The sequence below is a fragment of the Saccostrea echinata genome, unplaced genomic scaffold, assembly GCF_033153115.1.
Source record: "Saccostrea echinata isolate AGI-Se365-2 ecotype Australia unplaced genomic scaffold, CSIRO_AGI_Sech_v1 ptg000001l, whole genome shotgun sequence".
NCBI lineage: Eukaryota > Metazoa > Mollusca > Bivalvia > Ostreida > Ostreidae > Saccostrea > Saccostrea echinata.
Window position 1 is genome coordinate 38480705 of NW_026889750.1, and position 18956 is coordinate 38499660.

The 18956-nt window shown below is 33.0% G+C and overlaps 2 protein-coding genes across 2 annotated transcripts; both read right to left on the reverse strand.

The window, feature by feature from the left end:
• Nucleotides 1–6713: 6713 nt before the first annotated feature.
• Nucleotides 6714–10138, reverse strand: LOC133191215 (uncharacterized). The gene is made up of 5 exons (XM_061326954.1): nucleotides 9988–10138; nucleotides 9144–9494; nucleotides 8380–8724; nucleotides 7737–8096; nucleotides 6714–7131 (listed from the first exon to the last, which is right to left on the reverse strand). The coding sequence occupies exons 1-5, from the start codon at nucleotides 10028–10030 to the stop codon at nucleotides 6788–6790; spliced, it is 1443 nt and encodes a 480-aa protein (XP_061182938.1). The 5' UTR covers nucleotides 10031–10138; the 3' UTR covers nucleotides 6714–6787.
• LOC133197359 (uncharacterized) lies at nucleotides 10039–17904 on the reverse strand. The gene is made up of 12 exons (XM_061333353.1): nucleotides 17550–17904; nucleotides 16484–16837; nucleotides 16037–16384; nucleotides 14971–15324; nucleotides 14524–14871; nucleotides 13458–13811; nucleotides 13011–13358; nucleotides 11945–12298; nucleotides 11498–11845; nucleotides 10432–10785; nucleotides 10129–10332; nucleotides 10039–10064 (listed from the first exon to the last, which is right to left on the reverse strand). The coding sequence occupies exons 1-12, from the start codon at nucleotides 17812–17814 to the stop codon at nucleotides 10039–10041; spliced, it is 3657 nt and encodes a 1218-aa protein (XP_061189337.1). The 5' UTR covers nucleotides 17815–17904.
• Nucleotides 17905–18956: the final 1052 nt, after the last annotated feature.

Genomic DNA, 18956 nt, shown 5'->3' on the forward strand with positions numbered 1-18956 from the left:
TTATACTGAAATCAGACCAAAACTGTAAGAGGAGTAGCATTTTGAAAGTATTTCACAGAAATTTCTACTTTTAGTAACCATGGCAACACCATTCATCGAAATCAAAAATCGATACACAGAATTATGTATCTTATTATAGTCTATTTGTGTGCCAAGTTATATTGAAATCAGACGAAAACTGTAGGAGGAGTAGCATTTTGAAAGTATTTCAGAAAAAATTTTATTTTTAGTAACCATGGCAACTCCATTTATCGAGATCAAAAACCGATACACAGAATTATGTATCTTTGTATAGTCTACTTGTGTGCCAAGTTATATTGAAATCAGTTCAAAACTGTAGGAGGAGTAGCATTTTGAATGTTTTTCACAGAAATTTCTATTTTTAGTAACCATGGCAACACCATTCATCGAAATCAAAAACCGATACACAGAATTATGTATCTTAGTGTAGTCTACTTGTGTGCCAAGTAATATTGAAATCAGACCAAAACTGTAGGAGGAGTAGCATATTGAAAAATTGTTTACAAACGGACGGACAGACAGACAGACAGCTAGACGGACGGACGACGGACACCTTACTATCGCATAAGCTCTTCTGGTCTCTGACCAGTAGAGCTAAAAATCTAATTAATACGTCGACATATTGCAGAGGGCACTGGTGACGGAGTTAGGGTTCATTTGACGTAATGTACACGGATGTGATATGCGTTCTATTTATAGTAGTTTTGTATAAGTCCAATGACTGATTTTTTTTAAATAGTTCTGAAAACAATGTTTAAGTTCATTACTAAGTGTAGCAAACATAAAACAAATCAAAAAATAATTCAGAGGGTAACCTGACGTCTTTTCCGCTTATGGTGACGGAGTTTGGGTAGTAGGGGATATCATTATGATATTCTTTGTAATTATGGAAATCTACATATGTAAATTGTAATAAATTTCTTGAGTCAAAGCAACAGGCGTTATAAATAATAACAGGATGCTTACTACATGACCCTGCTGTATAACAGAACCATCTGATTGGTTCGGCATGAGCATCACTGAAGAGACATAATTTGTCGAAATGCCCATCTGGTGCATCAAAATTGAGGCCTCTGTTGGTGGACTGTTAGTCCCCCAGGGTCTCTACAGCTCAGTAGCTAAGTACTTCGGTACTAGCTTGAAAATAAGGATATATATTATATTGCAGTGGTAAAATTTAGAAATTTATTTCAAAATGAAGGAATATCTTCCTCATTTATAGCTCTTATCCTTTGACGTATTTGGCACTAGTTTGGCATAGTTTTTTCAGCTCTTCAAAGTCTTTTTATTTAATATTTTGGATTTCCAACGTTTCGGCATGAGCATCACTGAAGAGACCTAATTTGTCGAAATGCGCATCTGGTGCATCAAAATTGGTACCATATATGATTTACATTGGAATAAAAGGTCAGCTAAGATTTAGATTAAGAAATAGAACATTGCTCTATTCAAGATTACCAAAGTTTTATTAGGTCAGAAATATCTTATGATACACTTTATTAAGAGTGTACACACGAGATTTTGTTTCGTAATACAAGTTATTATAATACAAATCTTACCTTGTACACGTGTGTCGGTGTAAAGACGAAGAATTGTGACCGCGGTCATTATTCGACGTAGAAAAATGACCCTTTTGCCTCTAGAAAAAGTAACATCACCCTTATAATCTCCATACCCTACGTAAAGAACACTGACCTGTAGAATAATGACCCCTTTCAAATTTTATTAGAATATTCTTTTCTTGGGGGGGGGGGGGGGTTAAAAAGATTAAGAATTATAAGCCAAGAGACGAGCGCCAAAATACTCATTTTAGGTAAAAATTGAGGATACAGCGATGATATCTTGGACTCATTTAATCTTTCGAACAAAATTGTATGTTTTTTATGATAAATTGACAACACCAATCGACTTAAATCTAGACTATGTGAAAATGATTCCATATTGATTTGTCAAATTATCATTGTTTTAAAGAACATTTTTAATTCATTCCTTATATATCCTAGAGAAAGAAATGTCTATGTTTTTTTTACCTCAATGATTGTAACAATGTACATATATGGAATTCTTGGACACATAGCAAATATGTCTATCAATTTGAATAAGAAATATTAATAATGTTTACAGACGCTTGGATCAATTTCATTTAAACCGAAAAAAAACTATCCTGTGCAAACGGCAAACAAAAGTTGAGATAAAAGCAATTTTAAAATAAACTGCAAATAAAACTTCCATGAAATCTCAAAAACCACAAAGGAATGAGTCAGTAAAAAAATTTATCAGATACCCATATCTCATCCCCAACGTGCACTGGATCCATATGCTGTAGCAGCTTCCATACAAGCATTTTAATTAACCTGATCATTCTAATTTGTCAACGAAAGTTATAATTCTATAAAAGATTTACCATCATACTAATAGCGCATCTCTGAGTACACCTTTCCGTAGACAACGAGAAGAATATTGGATTAGAAAACTAGGCACGGCCTTTCCATATGGTAGCAATGACAATGTCGATAGTGTTGTGAATCTTTCAATTCCACAGTGTAGTAAAGTGAATGTGATGGGTCTTTTTAACAGTACGAAGAGACGTAAGCGTAGTCATAGACATCGGTCTATAATATAAGTAATATTCTTAATCACAAAAGGGTCCAGTCTTGTATTCCACCATATTTCCTATTAAAGACTACACCCTGTATTTCCTATAAATCGACTATTGCTTCCAAACCTTTTAAATACAAGAAAACTTTACAGAGCCTGGATATTAAGCATCTAAAACATAATCCTCCATCGTGTTCATGTTCTTCTTTACCTACAACTATAGTCCTGCTGGGCACGTTATTAATGGTGACGTAGATATAGATAATGATGAGGACCTTAAATCACTTATTTTAAACGGGCCAAAATTTAGAGAATCCCAATCTTTCAACTGGAATCATAATTTCATAAATATTATGAATTCTGTGGAAGATTACGCCAGATGATGGGCCAAACATGAAAAAGAAGACCTTGACACTTTGTCAGAATGGATTAAATGTATCAGATGTATGTTAAAATCTCGAATTAAGCGATTGAGGGGCAATATGAAAACCATATATCCCTCTGTGTTCAATAATTCAGAAGTAAAAAAAAAAGAAGTGGAAAATTTAAAATCACAAAATTTAACCAAAATCAATAACATAAAAACGTACGACTTTTCAACTATGTATGCAACCATTCCACACGATAAATTAGAGTTCAGGCTTTTTGACATCATTGACAGCCGCTTTTTTAATAAAAAAAAATGAACCCGTAAATTACTTACCTTGTCATCGGTCATTTGCAAAATTAATTATTTTTTCAAAAAACATTCTGATTGTACACATAAGTACTCTGATGTTGATATTAAAAAGATCTCTTGCTATGGCCTTCGAATCGACATTAAGATATATCAACGACGCAAGAGATTCTCTACGTATGAAAAATTTCTAGAACGAGGTAAGTTATTAACAAACAAGTTTATGAAACAAGAATAACAACAGTCTCCTTTAAAGTCATAATTTCGTAAGTACAATGGTCGATACAATGACCTTTTCAGCAAATACAATCTATCATTAAGTCATTTTCTAACTGAAGTTTTTCATACTAAAACTAATCGTAGGCATCATTTACACACTGAATTGTCGACGAATTTTTCCGTTATTTCCCGATCATGACAAGGAGCACACGGCGGATGTGACCGGTCGACATGGGATGCTCACTCCTCCATGGCACCTGACCCCACCTCTAATGTTTTGTTTGCTCTGCTCCCGATGTGTATAGTTTAATGGATTTTGAGCTTGAATACTGTTCGTTATCTCCCTATTTCATACATGTACTATCTTTGATTTTCTTGATACTGTCCTTTATCAGAGGAATGATAAGTCTTGTCTAAAGAAGAATATCAATTCTGTTCGAACAAATTTGTATTTCAGCAAGTTGTCCATGCAAATATCAAGTTCTTCAAAACAATTCCGAACATAAAAATATATACTTTTAATTTCTCCTAACGTACGAGTATATTTAATTTATATGAAGGAAGAATATATTTGTCCAAACAAACATCTTGTTCGCCCGACTGGTCAGAACAAATATCTTTTTTGTCGATATAATTATATAATTCGTCAAAACAATTATATATTTTTGTCTTGGTTTCAACAACACAGTACTATTGCCTTTAATTCCGTATGTGTAAAAGTAATGGCCTTCATGAATTCTTTTAAATGTGCTAAAGATAACACGATTCTAAAAAAAAAAACTTAATGTATTTGCTAGCACTGTCATTACGTATAATGACACTGGAATTTTCGAAACGCTGACTTTGATTTAGACCGTTGAAAGCTCTGTAAAATCAACTTATTTGTCAGTATCCTGACTAGTTTTAAAAGTTGATTGTACTCAGCGGATATTCTGGCTTACCGAATAAGTTTGAAGACATAAATTCTATATGCAGGTAATATTGGGATATTACAGTACGTAAATACATATAAGAAGTTGTTGATGGAAAATTCAATTCAAAAGATATCCTGTTTATCTGATTTTTTGAATTGTTAAATGGCCTTAAACGTCTATATTCAGTAAAATATCAAAATTAAAACAACAACAATAACAAAAAAAACAACAACAAACAAACAAACAAACAAACAAAAAAACCAACCAACCAAACAAAAAAAAAATAAAATAAAACAAAACAAACCCTAAACAAAACAATAAAAAAAAACCCCAGAACTTTTAGTTAACTCACTAGTTTTGTAAAAAAAAAAAAAAGATTCCCGCGTCGTTTCCATTGCAATGATCGTCATTTAAAAAAATTAAATTTAGAGAGCACGACTAAACTAGTGTTGCTGATAGTTATTTATTTAAGTTAGGTTTCAAAAAGATTGTCAAAGCCGGCTGCAAGAAATTTGTGAACAAAATTTGTCATTTTCCATTTGTTTTTATGGCAACGGCGGTCATTTTGAAAAACAATGTCTAAAGCATATCTAAAATTGCTGATCGTCATTTCTGAAAATTTTAATTAAGATTCTTCCAAGACATTTTCGAGAAAATGCTCAGATGAAATAAATTTTGGCGATGATAATATGTTGTCCCGACTACCGTTATGTAAGACATAAAAAAGGTCTTAACAGATAGCCACTGTGACGTATATGTTGTTCGTTTTTATTGTGTTTTGAGAACACAATATGTCTAATAGATTGAAACGCATGTAATGCTATTACAAATGTATATATATATATATATATATATATATATATATATATATATATATATATATATATATATATATATATATATATATATATATATATATATATATATATATATATATATATATATAAATTTTAATTGTATGTTCGTCCAGTGTTCGACAGAAAAAAAACTTACAAGTTAAGAGAATTAAACGCTGAGCCCCAAACTTGGCATCAGTGACCTCTTTTAAACTTAGTACTTCTTTGTTAGGATGGGGGTCATTTTTTAACGGGAGTCAATTTCTTATAGTAGAAAACTGACCCCTAGGGTCCTACAAAAAAGGACATTTTTTACGGCTGGGCTGGGGGTCATTTTCCGACGCCCGGTCATTTTTCTATGGGGGTCATTATTCGTCCTTTTTATTCTTTTAATAAGGCTAATTCCTGCAATCCTGTTGTTTATCTAAATGAATAAAAAAGAAGAACACACAAAGAAATACTTTAATTGACATCTTCTTACCTATGTTTTTCGCTTCTTTCATTAACAAATGGAAATGATTAGAATATTTATGAGGAAATGTTCAGAAGAGTTCTTTTAATATAAAGTATAGTTTTGATAAATCATTTTTTATTTATTTTTCAACTGTATGTCTTTAAAGCCACTTGCTCCGATAGTTATGGTTAAAAAATATATCTGGTTGTTTGTAAAAAATAATTCTCCTAGAAAGTTTCCATTTTCGTAAAATTATATTCTCAGAGTCGGTGTCTTTTAAAATATATTAATATATTAAATTTTAAAAAGTTGTTGAGTCACACCAAAAAAAAAATAGAAAGAATGCAAAGCTTGCGCATGTGTAGCGACTTTAAAAACAAATCGCACGATTTAAGTCAAACGAACACATGGTAGTCCAAAATCTCTGACTCTGGGCTTAAAAAAATGAAACCCAAACAGGAAAGAGACCGAAAGTAGTGTATTCATATAGGAAAACACGCAGAGGAGTAAAAGTTGGAATCGCCCTGGATGAACTGCAACTCAAAACGTGATACAAATTATGTCAAACGGTAATTTTACGTGTTTCTCACCTCAGTTTGGAAGTCACGTGGTCTCACTCACTTAAATATCAATAGCGTGTTTGTATTGTCAAGACTAAGATTTCTCTTAAAAATATTGTTGTAAAAAACCAAAAAAGTTGCATGAGCTACATTTACTAAAGTATATATATTCCATGTAAACATGTTCATTTATTGTGTAAGAAAAATATGCATGTTAAAGATCGGTTATACCCGCAAGAAAGTATGATGTAATAATGCGTTTTATATTATATACATACATTTTGCGTTTGATATTTTATCAAATCTCGAGACTAAATCATATGTAACAACATTGACCGGCCACATAGACTGGCCAGATGACTGTATTGCGTGAAAACACAAGTAAACAACGAAAAACCATTGAAGCAATTTTTCAACATCTTGTCTATACATGTAATTAATAACAATACATTTATATCAATTCAACAGAAATATAACTTTGCATTTTTTGGTTTCGTTCACAAACTTTTTCAATGAACTTCATAAGTTATATTTATGGTTTCTCTTGTAGAAAAATATTCTTTACCAAATGCGTTGTCTATTGCTAAGCAAGCGACAGTACTTCCACCAAAGTTGTCAAACGTTGCAGTAACCACTACACGGCTTTCATAACGACAATCACTAGTCACCATGGGTCCCGTAAATATTTCTGTTATGTTTCTCGGAACCATTTCATAAGTTTCATTAAAAAGGATAACAAGTGACAATGTTGTTGTATTAGGATTCATTATTGCAGTGCAGTTGATGGTGTCACCACCCAGTGAAGCATTCAGATAACTAGGTTCGATCTCGATGGACACATCGGTAGGAGGTGCTGAAATGTTATGAGAGTTAATTCAGTTCATTAGACACTGATATAAGGATTACCGTTTAAGCTTAAAATTTTCTAAGATCTTACTTAGGCCTATAGTTTTGAATTAAAATTTTAACGAACAATAGACTGTCTCATATCTCCTCGGAAGTACATGTAATTTTGACAAAATTTACTTGAATTCAAAGCGGAAATAGACTAATGTAAAAAAGATCAATAATATTTCGCTTTTACTGATCCGTTTAATTAATGTCTTTCTGGCATTTCTATTAAATCATTCTCATATTTAACAAATTGTGCGAAAACATCGAAGTTATTTTTGAACAGTGGAAATTTGTGACAGATAAATGTCCTTAGACTTTGAGTTTATGTAGCAATTATTCGGCTTATATAAAATATTCGAGCAAAATTGCATTCTCCGCCGTCTTATGATATCACACCAAACGCATATTTTTGTTCATTTATTTTTATGATGGCAGAGATTATACAGATATCAATCAAACTTTGTCCTCGGAAATCTGAGACAAATTAACGGCTAATACAAGAGTAAATTTCTCACTGATTTTTGAAAACAACTCTACAAATGGAAAATGAATTTATTTATTTACCTGCTATATACAGATAGCCAACGTCATCTGCAGGAAGAATAAGACTCTCGTTGAAGGTATTTACTTTACAAAAGTAAGGGCCAGCTAAGTTGCAAAGGTCATCTCCGGGTCGGAGGTCAAGGGTGAAATTCACTGCTCTGTACTCATCAAACTGATTGCTAGTATATACTGCAGATATTCGATCATTCTGGGGTAGAATAGTATAGTTGTTGTCAGAATTTATTGATATAAGTGGATAAGAAGAATCGTTGAAAAACTGGAATGCAGAGAAATAAGATTGAGAGAGAGGAATTCTGCATTTAAAGGTAGCTGTTGAGTTCAGCTCTCCATATAACTTTTCTGGCTCCATATCAGCTTCGACTGCAAGAGAATGAAAAATATAAGAAATATAATCATATATGATGACTTTCCATTAAGCAAGTTACCTTGATTCAATATACTGGGTATGCTTTGCTATTTTGATAGTTTAGATTTCTAATTTATAACTACATGCATAGGTGACTATAGATACTTAACTATAATTAATCAATATATAATTAATTATTTTTTATTTAAACCTCTACATCAAAATTTTTATGTTCTAATAATTTTTTTTATCTTAACCTATACATCAAAATTTTTATGCTGTCTTAAAACAAACTACCTTGCGTAACATTGATTGACACGCACTTTGTTGACAAAGTTTCGTTGTAGAGGACATCGTTACCGTGACATCGGACATATGATCCATTTCTTGAATCCATCAAAAGTATGTGATAGCTATACAGTACTTGATTTGTACAAAAGGCGTTTTTATCGCTATCCAATTTGAAGACCTCTTGAACCACTTTTTCTGTTGCCTGTATATCCTCATACTTTCCATTTTGACAGACTTCCAAGGAAACTTCTGTGTCATTAAGGTCTCCAAGCTGAACGGTACAGTTAATGGTAACATTGGACCCACTGACGTAGGAATAGTCGGCAGTTATTTCAATTGTAGACAAAGGAGCTAGAAGGGTACAAGAAGACATGAATATTAAGCGTTTAAACTGGGTATAAAGTTACACGTATACACTGTAAGTGTGTATTGGATTAGAAATAGCTAACTATTCCTCTTTTTTCCTTTATTTATTTTAAACCAATTCAAAGCATATAACATTTTCTTGTACATTGTATTATTATGACTGCATGCTAAAGGCTCTCGTGGACCCACTCTTTCTTTTTTATGATAAAAGGTAATGTTCGTAGATCCACTCTTTCTTTTTCTTATAAGACAAGATAATGTTTTTTAATAGAAAATGCATATACTTAGTATCAGGAAGAAATACTATTAAATCATTTTAGTAAATAAATATTTGTCCATAATCAAACATACGTTTCATTTTAATCTCACTATGGAAATCTATAGTTTTAACATCTCGGACTTACCTTGTATCATAAATGAAGTATTGGCACGTATAGTTTGAATTGATGTGTCCGTGAGAGTAATGTCACATGAGTAATTTTTATTTAGTTCACAAGCATTCGAGTCTTTACTTGTATTGAGGAAAACTGTAACATTAACATATTCATCATCAATAATAACTGTGCCTTTGATTTTAGAGTCCTGAGATTCTATCTTGCTATCATTATAGATAGTTAATAATACATTGGATGCTGTTTCGTTGTGTCCTTTTATAAAAACAGATGTCCATGTTAACCGCATGGTTTGTATGAAACAGTTCATTTCTGTAACAGTATCCAACTTAGCAGATATTGATGGAGTCATTTCTGCAATCACTGTAATAAATAATAGGCAACATTACTTACGTGTCAAAAGTGTAGAAAAATAAAAACACATCAGCGAGCACAACTAGTATATATGATAGTGGAAAACATTAAAGCCTAAGGAAATAATTAAAAATACACTGATTGTTGATTAATTATGGCCAAAATAGATATAAAATTCCTTGACGATCATTCATAATATTAGTGATATTTTAACCAGCATCCCGTGTTACTAGCATTAGGACAAGTTCCTGGTAATGAAATTGTTTTTCAGCCAAAATTATTTTGAAATTCTCTCTCTCTCTCTCTCTCTCTCTCTCTCTCTCTCTCGTGGTTAATAAGATATGCTAAATGTATGACTCTCTCCTCTTGGCATTTTATAAAAAAAGAAGTAATATATAACAGTTGAAAAAGCACATGATGTGATGCTATCTAAAATAAAACTCAATTATTCGAATAAAAAAATATGTTTAAAACTACTCCGTAATCAAAACTTAGGAAATACCTAAAACAGGAACGATATTTGGTTTCGTGCAGTTGGAAACCATCGTTGTATTTAAGTCGGAATTGTAAAATCTACATCTGAAGAATACATTAATCTGATTGTCAAAAGGAACAAGATGACTTAGCAAGATTTCATGAGAACAATTTTCGTTTTTCAGACTAGTCTCATTAAAAGCAGATGTTTTCAGAAAATCCTGAATCGGAGTAAAAGTAGAATCAGAATGACAAACTTCCAGGGACAGAGAAGTTGTTGATGGTTCCATTGTCTTTGCGCTACAGTTGATGAAATCATCTGTTCCATATTGATATTGAGGACGAAGGTGGAGAGTTATATCAGAGACGGGAGCTGAAAATGGAAAACAAAATACTATGGAAATACTTAAATTTCTTTGATATAACCAAGGTATGCTAACGAAAACATGGAAAAGAGGTGTGTCCAATTTACCTGAAAAGTTCAAAACTGTGCTCGCGCTTTCTGTAGCGATGTGTTTGTCTACCATATCTATGGAGCATGTGTACATCCCGGACAGAGAGCAAGCATCCTTCGAAGTTGCAAAATCCAAGACAAAGGAAACATTCACGAAATACGAATCTACACTCAAAGACGCATTTATTCGATTTTCATTCGAGGTTTTGCTGCTGTTTGTGACGCTTACGATTGTTTGAGAGATTAAAGATTCGTTTTGAAAGTCTAACCGAACAGCCTCCCATTCAAAACTGCTCACATTGAAATGACACAACAATTCTATCGTTGTTTGTATCATAATGACATGGCTCGAAGTATCCATTACAGCAACCACTGAAAAATACGGATAATATAGGTAAAGAATTTTTGTAGACTTTGAACGTCTTAGACAAAGCATTGCAAGAAACAAAAATCAGCAAAGAAAGCTCTCAAAGAAATAAAACATCTCTTATTACTAGAAAAAGTGATATGGTCGGTAACTCCCCAATTAAACCCATGAAGACAAATTCGAGATAATACCACCTTATACTTATTGCTCATTTCAAATGATTGTAAAACACTCTAAAAGGTTTAGTTCAGAAATGAAATTTATGAAAGAAACTTCTCGTTTCTGAATCTGAAATAGCATCATTAGTAGGAATGAAACACTTTCCACAAATCAAGAGAGAAAACAATTCAACTTAATACAAAACATTTCCAACAATGCGACTGAATTGTTATTATGAAATTGAATTAAAGTCTCCTTTGTGTTTGTGGGAGCAGTGTCACATCTCATAATGATATGCATTTTGATGTAAAATTTCAATGATATATTAGTTTGCTTTTATGAACGTTCTGATGAAAAGGTAAATATTCATATCAGTACTTTCATTCCTGAAAGTTTACATTCATGATGTGTATTTCTTGTTTGATCTCAAGAACATCGAATGTAATAAATTGAGGATGGTATCACTGGAAATTATCACCCATGAAAACTTGAAACAACATAGGGCTAACAAGCATAATCTGAGAGGAAAAGACGACGATTTAGAGTTGAAAAGATTACCCAGTGCAGTTGAAATGTCGGGAATCTCACAATCTGTAGACAATGGTGTGTTCATATCAGAACCATGAACTGTACATCGCAAGGAGACGTTCATTTGATTATTGAAGAGAACACGGTGACCAAGCAGCATTTCCTGAGAACAATTTTCGTTTTTCAGACTAGTCTCATTGAAGACAACAGAGGATATATTATATTTCTCGATGGGAATAAAAGTAGAATCAGAATGACAAACTTCCAGGGACAGAGAAGTTGTTGATGGTTCCATTGTCTTTGCGCTACAGTTGATGAAATCATCTGTTCCATATTGATATTGAGGACGAAGGTGGAGAGTTATATCAGAGACGGGAGCTGAAAATGGAAAACAAAATACTATGGAAATACTTAAATTTCTTTGATATAACCAAGGTATGCTAACGAAAACATGGAAAAGAGGTGTGTCCAATTTACCTGAAAAGTTCAAAACTGTGCTCGCGCTTTCTGTAGCGATGTGTTTGTCTACCATATCTATGGAGCATGTGTACATCCCGGACAGAGAGCAAGCATCCTTCGAAGTTGCAAAATCCAAGACAAAGGAAACATTCACGAAATACGAATCTACACTCAAAGACGCATTTATTCGATTTTCATTCGAGGTTTTGCTGCTGTTTGTGACGCTTACGATTGTTTGAGAGATTAAAGATTCGTTTTGAAAGTCTAACCGAACAGCCTCCCATTCAAAACTGCTCACATTGAAATGACACAACAATTCTATCGTTGTTTGTATCATAATGACATGGCTCGAAGTATCCATTACAGCAACCACTGAAAAATACGGATAATATAGGTAAAGAATTTTTGTAGACTTTGAACGTCTTAGACAAAGCATTGCAAGAAACAAAAATCAGCAAAGAAAGCTCTCAAAGAAATAAAACATCTCTTATTACTAGAAAAAGTGATATGGTCGGTAACTCCCCAATTAAACCCATGAAGACAAATTCGAGATAATACCACCTTATACTTATTGCTCATTTCAAATGATTGTGAAACACTCTAAAAGGTTTAGTTCAGAAATGAAATTTATGAAAGAAACTTCTCGTTTCTGAATCTGAAATAGCATCATTAGTAGGAATGAAACACTTTCCACAAATCAAGAGAGAAAACAATTCAACTTAATACAAAACATTTCCAACAATGCGACTGAATTGTTATTATGAAATTGAATTAAAGTCTCCTTTGTGTTTGTGGGAGCAGTGTCACATCTCATAATGATATGCATTTTGATGTAAAATTTCAATGATATATTAGTTTGCTTTTATGAACGTTCTGATGAAAAGGTAAATATTCATATCAGTACTTTCATTCCTGAAAGTTTACATTCATGATGTGTATTTCTTGTTTGATCTCAAGAACATCGAATGTAATAAATTGAGGATGGTATCACTGGAAATTATCACCCATGAAAACTTGAAACAACATAGGGCTAACAAGCATAATCTGAGAGGAAAAGACGACGATTTAGAGTTGAAAAGATTACCCAGTGCAGTTGAAATGTCGGGAATCTCACAATCTGTAGACAATGGTGTGTTCATATCAGAACCATGAACTGTACATCGCAAGGAGACGTTCATTTGATTATTGAAGAGAACACGGTGACCAAGCAGCATTTCCTGAGAACAATTTTCGTTTTTCAGACTAGTCTCATTGAAGACAACAGAGGATATATTATATTTCTCGATGGGAATAAAAGTAGAATCAGAATGACAAACTTCCAGGGACAGAGAAGTTGTTGATGGTTCCATTGTCTTTGCGCTACAGTTGATGAAATCATCTGTTCCATATTGATATTGAGGACGAAGGTGGAGAGTTATATCAGAGACGGGAGCTGAAAATGGAAAACAAAATACTATGGAAATACTTAAATTTCTTTGATATAACCAAGGTATGCTAACGAAAACATGGAAAAGAGGTGTGTCCAATTTACCTGAAAAGTTCAAAACTGTGCTCGCGCTTTCTGTAGCGATGTGTTTGTCTACCATATCTATGGAGCATGTGTACATCCCGGACAGAGAGCAAGCATCCTTCGAAGTTGCAAAATCCAAGACAAAGGAAACATTCACGAAATACGAATCTACACTCAAAGACGCATTTATTCGATTTTCATTCGAGGTTTTGCTGCTGTTTGTGACGCTTACGATTGTTTGAGAGATTAAAGATTCGTTTTGAAAGTCTAACCGAACAGCCTCCCATTCAAAACTGCTCACATTGAAATGACACAACAATTCTATCGTTGTTTGTATCATAATGACATGGCTCGAAGTATCCATTACAGCAACCACTGAAAAATACGGATAATATAGGTAAAGAATTTTTGTAGACTTTGAACGTCTTAGACAAAGCATTGCAAGAAACAAAAATCAGCAAAGAAAGCTCTCAAAGAAATAAAACATCTCTTATTACTAGAAAAAGTGATATGGTCGGTAACTCCCCAATTAAACCCATGAAGACAAATTCGAGATAATACCACCTTATACTTATTGCTCATTTCAAATGATTGTGAAACACTCTAAAAGGTTTAGTTCAGAAATGAAATTTATGAAAGAAACTTCTCGTTTCTGAATCTGAAATAGCATCATTAGTAGGAATGAAACACTTTCCACAAATCAAGAGAGAAAACAATTCAACTTAATACAAAACATTTCCAACAATGCGACTGAATTGTTATTATGAAATTGAATTAAAGTCTCCTTTGTGTTTGTGGGAGCAGTGTCACATCTCATAATGATATGCATTTTGATGTAAAATTTCAATGATATATTAGTTTGCTTTTATGAACGTTCTGATGAAAAGGTAAATATTCATATCAGTACTTTCATTCCTGAAAGTTTACATTCATGATGTGTATTTCTTGTTTGATCTCAAGAACATCGAATGTAATAAATTGAGGATGGTATCACTGGAAATTATCACCCATGAAAACTTGAAACAACATAGGGCTAACAAGCATAATCTGAGAGGAAAAGACGACGATTTAGAGTTGAAAAGATTACCCAATGCAGTTGAAATGTCGGGAATCTCACAATCTGTAGACAATGGTGTGTTCATATCAGAACCATGAACTGTACATCGCAAGGAGACGTTCATTTGATTATTGAAGAGAACACGGTGACCAAGCAGCATTTCCTGAGAACAATTTTCGTTTTTCAGACTAGTCTCATTGAAGACAACAGAGGATATATTATATTTCTCGATGGGAATAAAAGTAGAATCAGAATGACAAACTTCCAGGGACAGAGTAGTTGTTGATGGTTCCATTGTCTTTGCGCTACAGTTGATGAAATCATCTGTTCCATATTGATATTGAGGACGAAGGTGGAGAGTTATATCAGAGACGGGAGCTGAAAATGGAAAACAAAATACTATGGAAATACTTAAATTTCTTTGATATAACCAAGGTATGCTAACGAAAACATGGAAAAGAGGTGTGTCCAATTTACCTGAAAAGTTCAAAACTGTGCTCGCGCTTTCTGTAGCGATGTGTTTGTCTACCATATCTATGGAGCATGTGTACATCCCGGACAGAGAGCAAGCATCCTTCGAAGTTGCAAAATCCAAGACAAAGGAAACATTCACGAAATACGAATCTACACTCAAAGACGCATTTATTCGATTTTCATTCGAGGTTTTGCTGCTGTTTGTGACGCTTACGATTGTTTGAGAGATTAAAGATTCGTTTTGAAAGTCTAACCGAACAGCCTCCCATTCAAAACTGCTCACATTGAAATGACACAACAATTCTATCGTTGTTTGTATCATAATGACATGGCTCGAAGTATCCATTACAGCAACCACTGAAAAATACGGATAATATAGGTAAAGAATTTTTGTAGACTTTGAACGTCTTAGACAAAGCATTGCAAGAAACAAAAATCAGCAAAGAAAGCTCTCAAAGAAATAAAACATCTCTTATTACTAGAAAAAGTGATATGGTCGGTAACTCCCCAATTAAACCCATGAAGACAAATTCGAGATAATACCACCTTATACTTATTGCTCATTTCAAATGATTGTGAAACACTCTAAAAGGTTTAGTTCAGAAATGAAATTTATGAAAGAAACTTCTCGTTTCTGAATCTGAAATAGCATCATTAGTAGGAATGAAACACTTTCCACAAATCAAGAGAGAAAACAATTCAACTTAATACAAAACATTTCCAACAATGCGACTGAATTGTTATTATGAAATTGAATTAAAGTCTCCTTTGTGTTTGTGGGAGCAGTGTCACATCTCATAATGATATGCATTTTGATGTAAAATTTCAATGATATATTAGTTTGCTTTTATGAACGTTCTGATGAAAAGGTAAATATTCATATCAGTACTTTCATTCCTGAAAGTTTACATTCATGATGTGTATTTCTTGTTTGATCTCAAGAACATCGAATGTAATAAATTGAGGATGGTATCACTGGAAATTATCACCCATGAAAACTTGAAACAACATAGGGCTAACAAGCATAATCTGAGAGGAAAAGACGACGATTTAGAGTTGAAAAGATTACCCAGTGCAGTTGAAATGTCGGGAATCTCACAATCTGTAGACAATGGTGTGTTCATATCAGAACCATGAACTGTACATCGCAAGGAGACGTTCATTTGATTATTGAAGAGAACACGGTGACCAAGCAGCATTTCCTGAGAACAATTTTCGTTTTTCAGACTAGTCTCATTGAAGACAACAGAGGATATATTATATTTCTCGATGGGAATAAAAGTAGAATCAGAATGACAAACTTCCAGGGACAGAGAAGTTGTTGATGGTTCCATTGTCTTTGCGCTACAGTTGATGAAATCATCTGTTCCATATTGATATTGAGGACGAAGGTGGAGAGTTATATCAGAGACGGGAGCTGAAAATGGAAAACAAAATACTATGGAAATACTTAAATTTCTTTGATATAACCAAGGTATGCTAACGAAAACATGGAAAAGAGGTGTGTCCAATTTACCTGAAAAGTTCAAAACTGTGCTCGCGCTTTCTGTAGCGATGTGTTTGTCTACCATATCTATGGAGCATGTGTACATCCCGGACAGAGAGCAAGCATCCTTCGAAGTTGCAAAATCCAAGACAAAGGAAACATTCACGAAATACGAATCTACACTCAAAGACGCATTTATTCGATTTTCATTCGAGGTTTTGCTGCTGTTTGTGACGCTTACGATTGTTTGAGAGATTAAAGATTCGTTTTGAAAGTCTAACCGAACAGCCTCCCATTCAAAACTGCTCACATTGAAATGACACAACAATTCTATCGTTGTTTGTATCATAATGACATGGCTCGAAGTATCCATTACAGCAACCACTGAAAAATACGGATAATATAGGTAAAGAATTTTTGTAGACTTTGAACGTCTTAGACAAAGCATTGCAAGAAACAAAAATCAGCAAAGAAAGCTCTCAAAGAAATAAAACATCTCTTATTACTAGAAAAAGTGATATGGTCGGTAACTCCCCAGTTAAACCCATGAAGACAAATTCGAGATAATACCACCTTATACTTATTGCTCATTTCAAATGATTGTAAAACACTCTAAAAGGTTTAGTTCAGAAATGAAATTTATGAAAGAAACTTCTCGTTTCTGAATCTGAAATAGCATCATTAGTAGGAATGAAACACTTTCCACAAATCAAGAGAGAAAACAATTCAACTTAATACAAAACATTTCCAACAATGCGACTGAATTGTTATTATGAAATTGAATTAAAGTCTCCTTTGTGTTTGTGGGAGCAGTGTCACATCTCATAATGATATGCATTTTGATGTAAAATTTCAATGATATATTAGTTTGCTTTTATGAACGTTCTGATGAAAAGGTAAATATTCATATCAGTACTTTCATTCCTGAAAGTTTACATTCATGATGTGTATTTCTTGTTTGATCTCAAGAACATCGAATGTAATAAATTGAGGATGGTATCACTGGAAATTATCACCCATGAAAACTTGAAACAACATAGGGCTAACAAGCATAATCTGAGAGGAAAAGACGACGATTTAGAGTTGAAAAGATTACCCAATGCAGTTGAAATGTCGGGAATCTCACAATCTGTAGACAATGGTGTGTTCATATCAGAACCATGAACTGTACATCGCAAGGAGACGTTCATTTGATTATTGAAGAGAACACGGTGACCAAGCAGCATTTCCAGAGAACAATTTTCGTTTTTCAGACTAGTCTCATTGAAGACAACAGAGGATATATTATATTTCTCGATGGGAATAAAAGTAGAATCAGAATGACAAACTTCCAGGGACAGAGAAGTTGTTGATGGTTCCATTGTCTTTGCGCTACAGTTGATGAAATCATCTGTTCCATATTGATATTGAGGACGAAGGTGGAGAGTTATATCAGAGACGGGAGCTGAAAAATTGAAAACAAAATACTATGGAAATACTTCAGAGAGAATGTCACGAATCATCAAGCTTCAGATGGAAACTTAAATTTTTTTCCTCCTGTTTTCTTTTATTGGTTGTAAAAAGTCTTCATAGTACACAACTTTTACATATATGAAAATGATGTTTGACCAACAAAACTATTATTTTTTTCCCTTGCTATGTGTTGCCATGGAAACCATCCTAAGTTTAGAAAAATAGCTTCAATTTTAACATTTTTGGAAGAATATTTTAACAAAACGAATACTGATATCATCTACAACAGACTTTATGCTAATTATTATAGATATGTAGTATACAAAAAAGTTTAAAAGCAAATCTAAATACCTAGGAATCTGTTGCCATGGCAACACAAATATTGTACAGTTTTACAATTTGAAAAATTGAAAATTACCTCTCAAGTTTAAACTTATATATATAAAATCTACAACAAGCTGAGCATTAAAATGAATTTGATTCCTGCACAATACATGTTGATTTTCAAGAATGACATATAAAATTGAGAAGCATTTTTATTGTTTTTGTGGAAAAAACGGTTAAATTTTATGTTTTTACTCTTAAAAAATGTTAAAAATACACAGCAAATTTTAAGGAAAACTTTCAATTTCTTCCAAATTGATAATTTTTAAATGTATATTTGCAATTATACTCTTGCGTTATCAATAAATATAGTGATATTATGAGATAAAAATCCTGTAATGTGCCCATAGCAACCAATTTCACTGCATAACAACCAAGGCATTTTCAAGAGAATGTGTCAAAAAATAAAGGAGAACATGTATTTAGATATAAAAAATTAGATAAAAAAGTTTTATTTCACTTAGGAAATAATAAAACATACTTAAATTTCAGCATCAATCATATTCTGTGCATAGCAACTAAATGATGTCCATAGCAACAGAGCTGAACAGACATTTTGTTATTTATGAATTATCAAAACCTATTGGAGACACTCCAATGGACTATTGTAGTTATGAGAATTCAAACAAATAATCTAGTAGTGTGCATCCCTAGTTGCAATATTTAT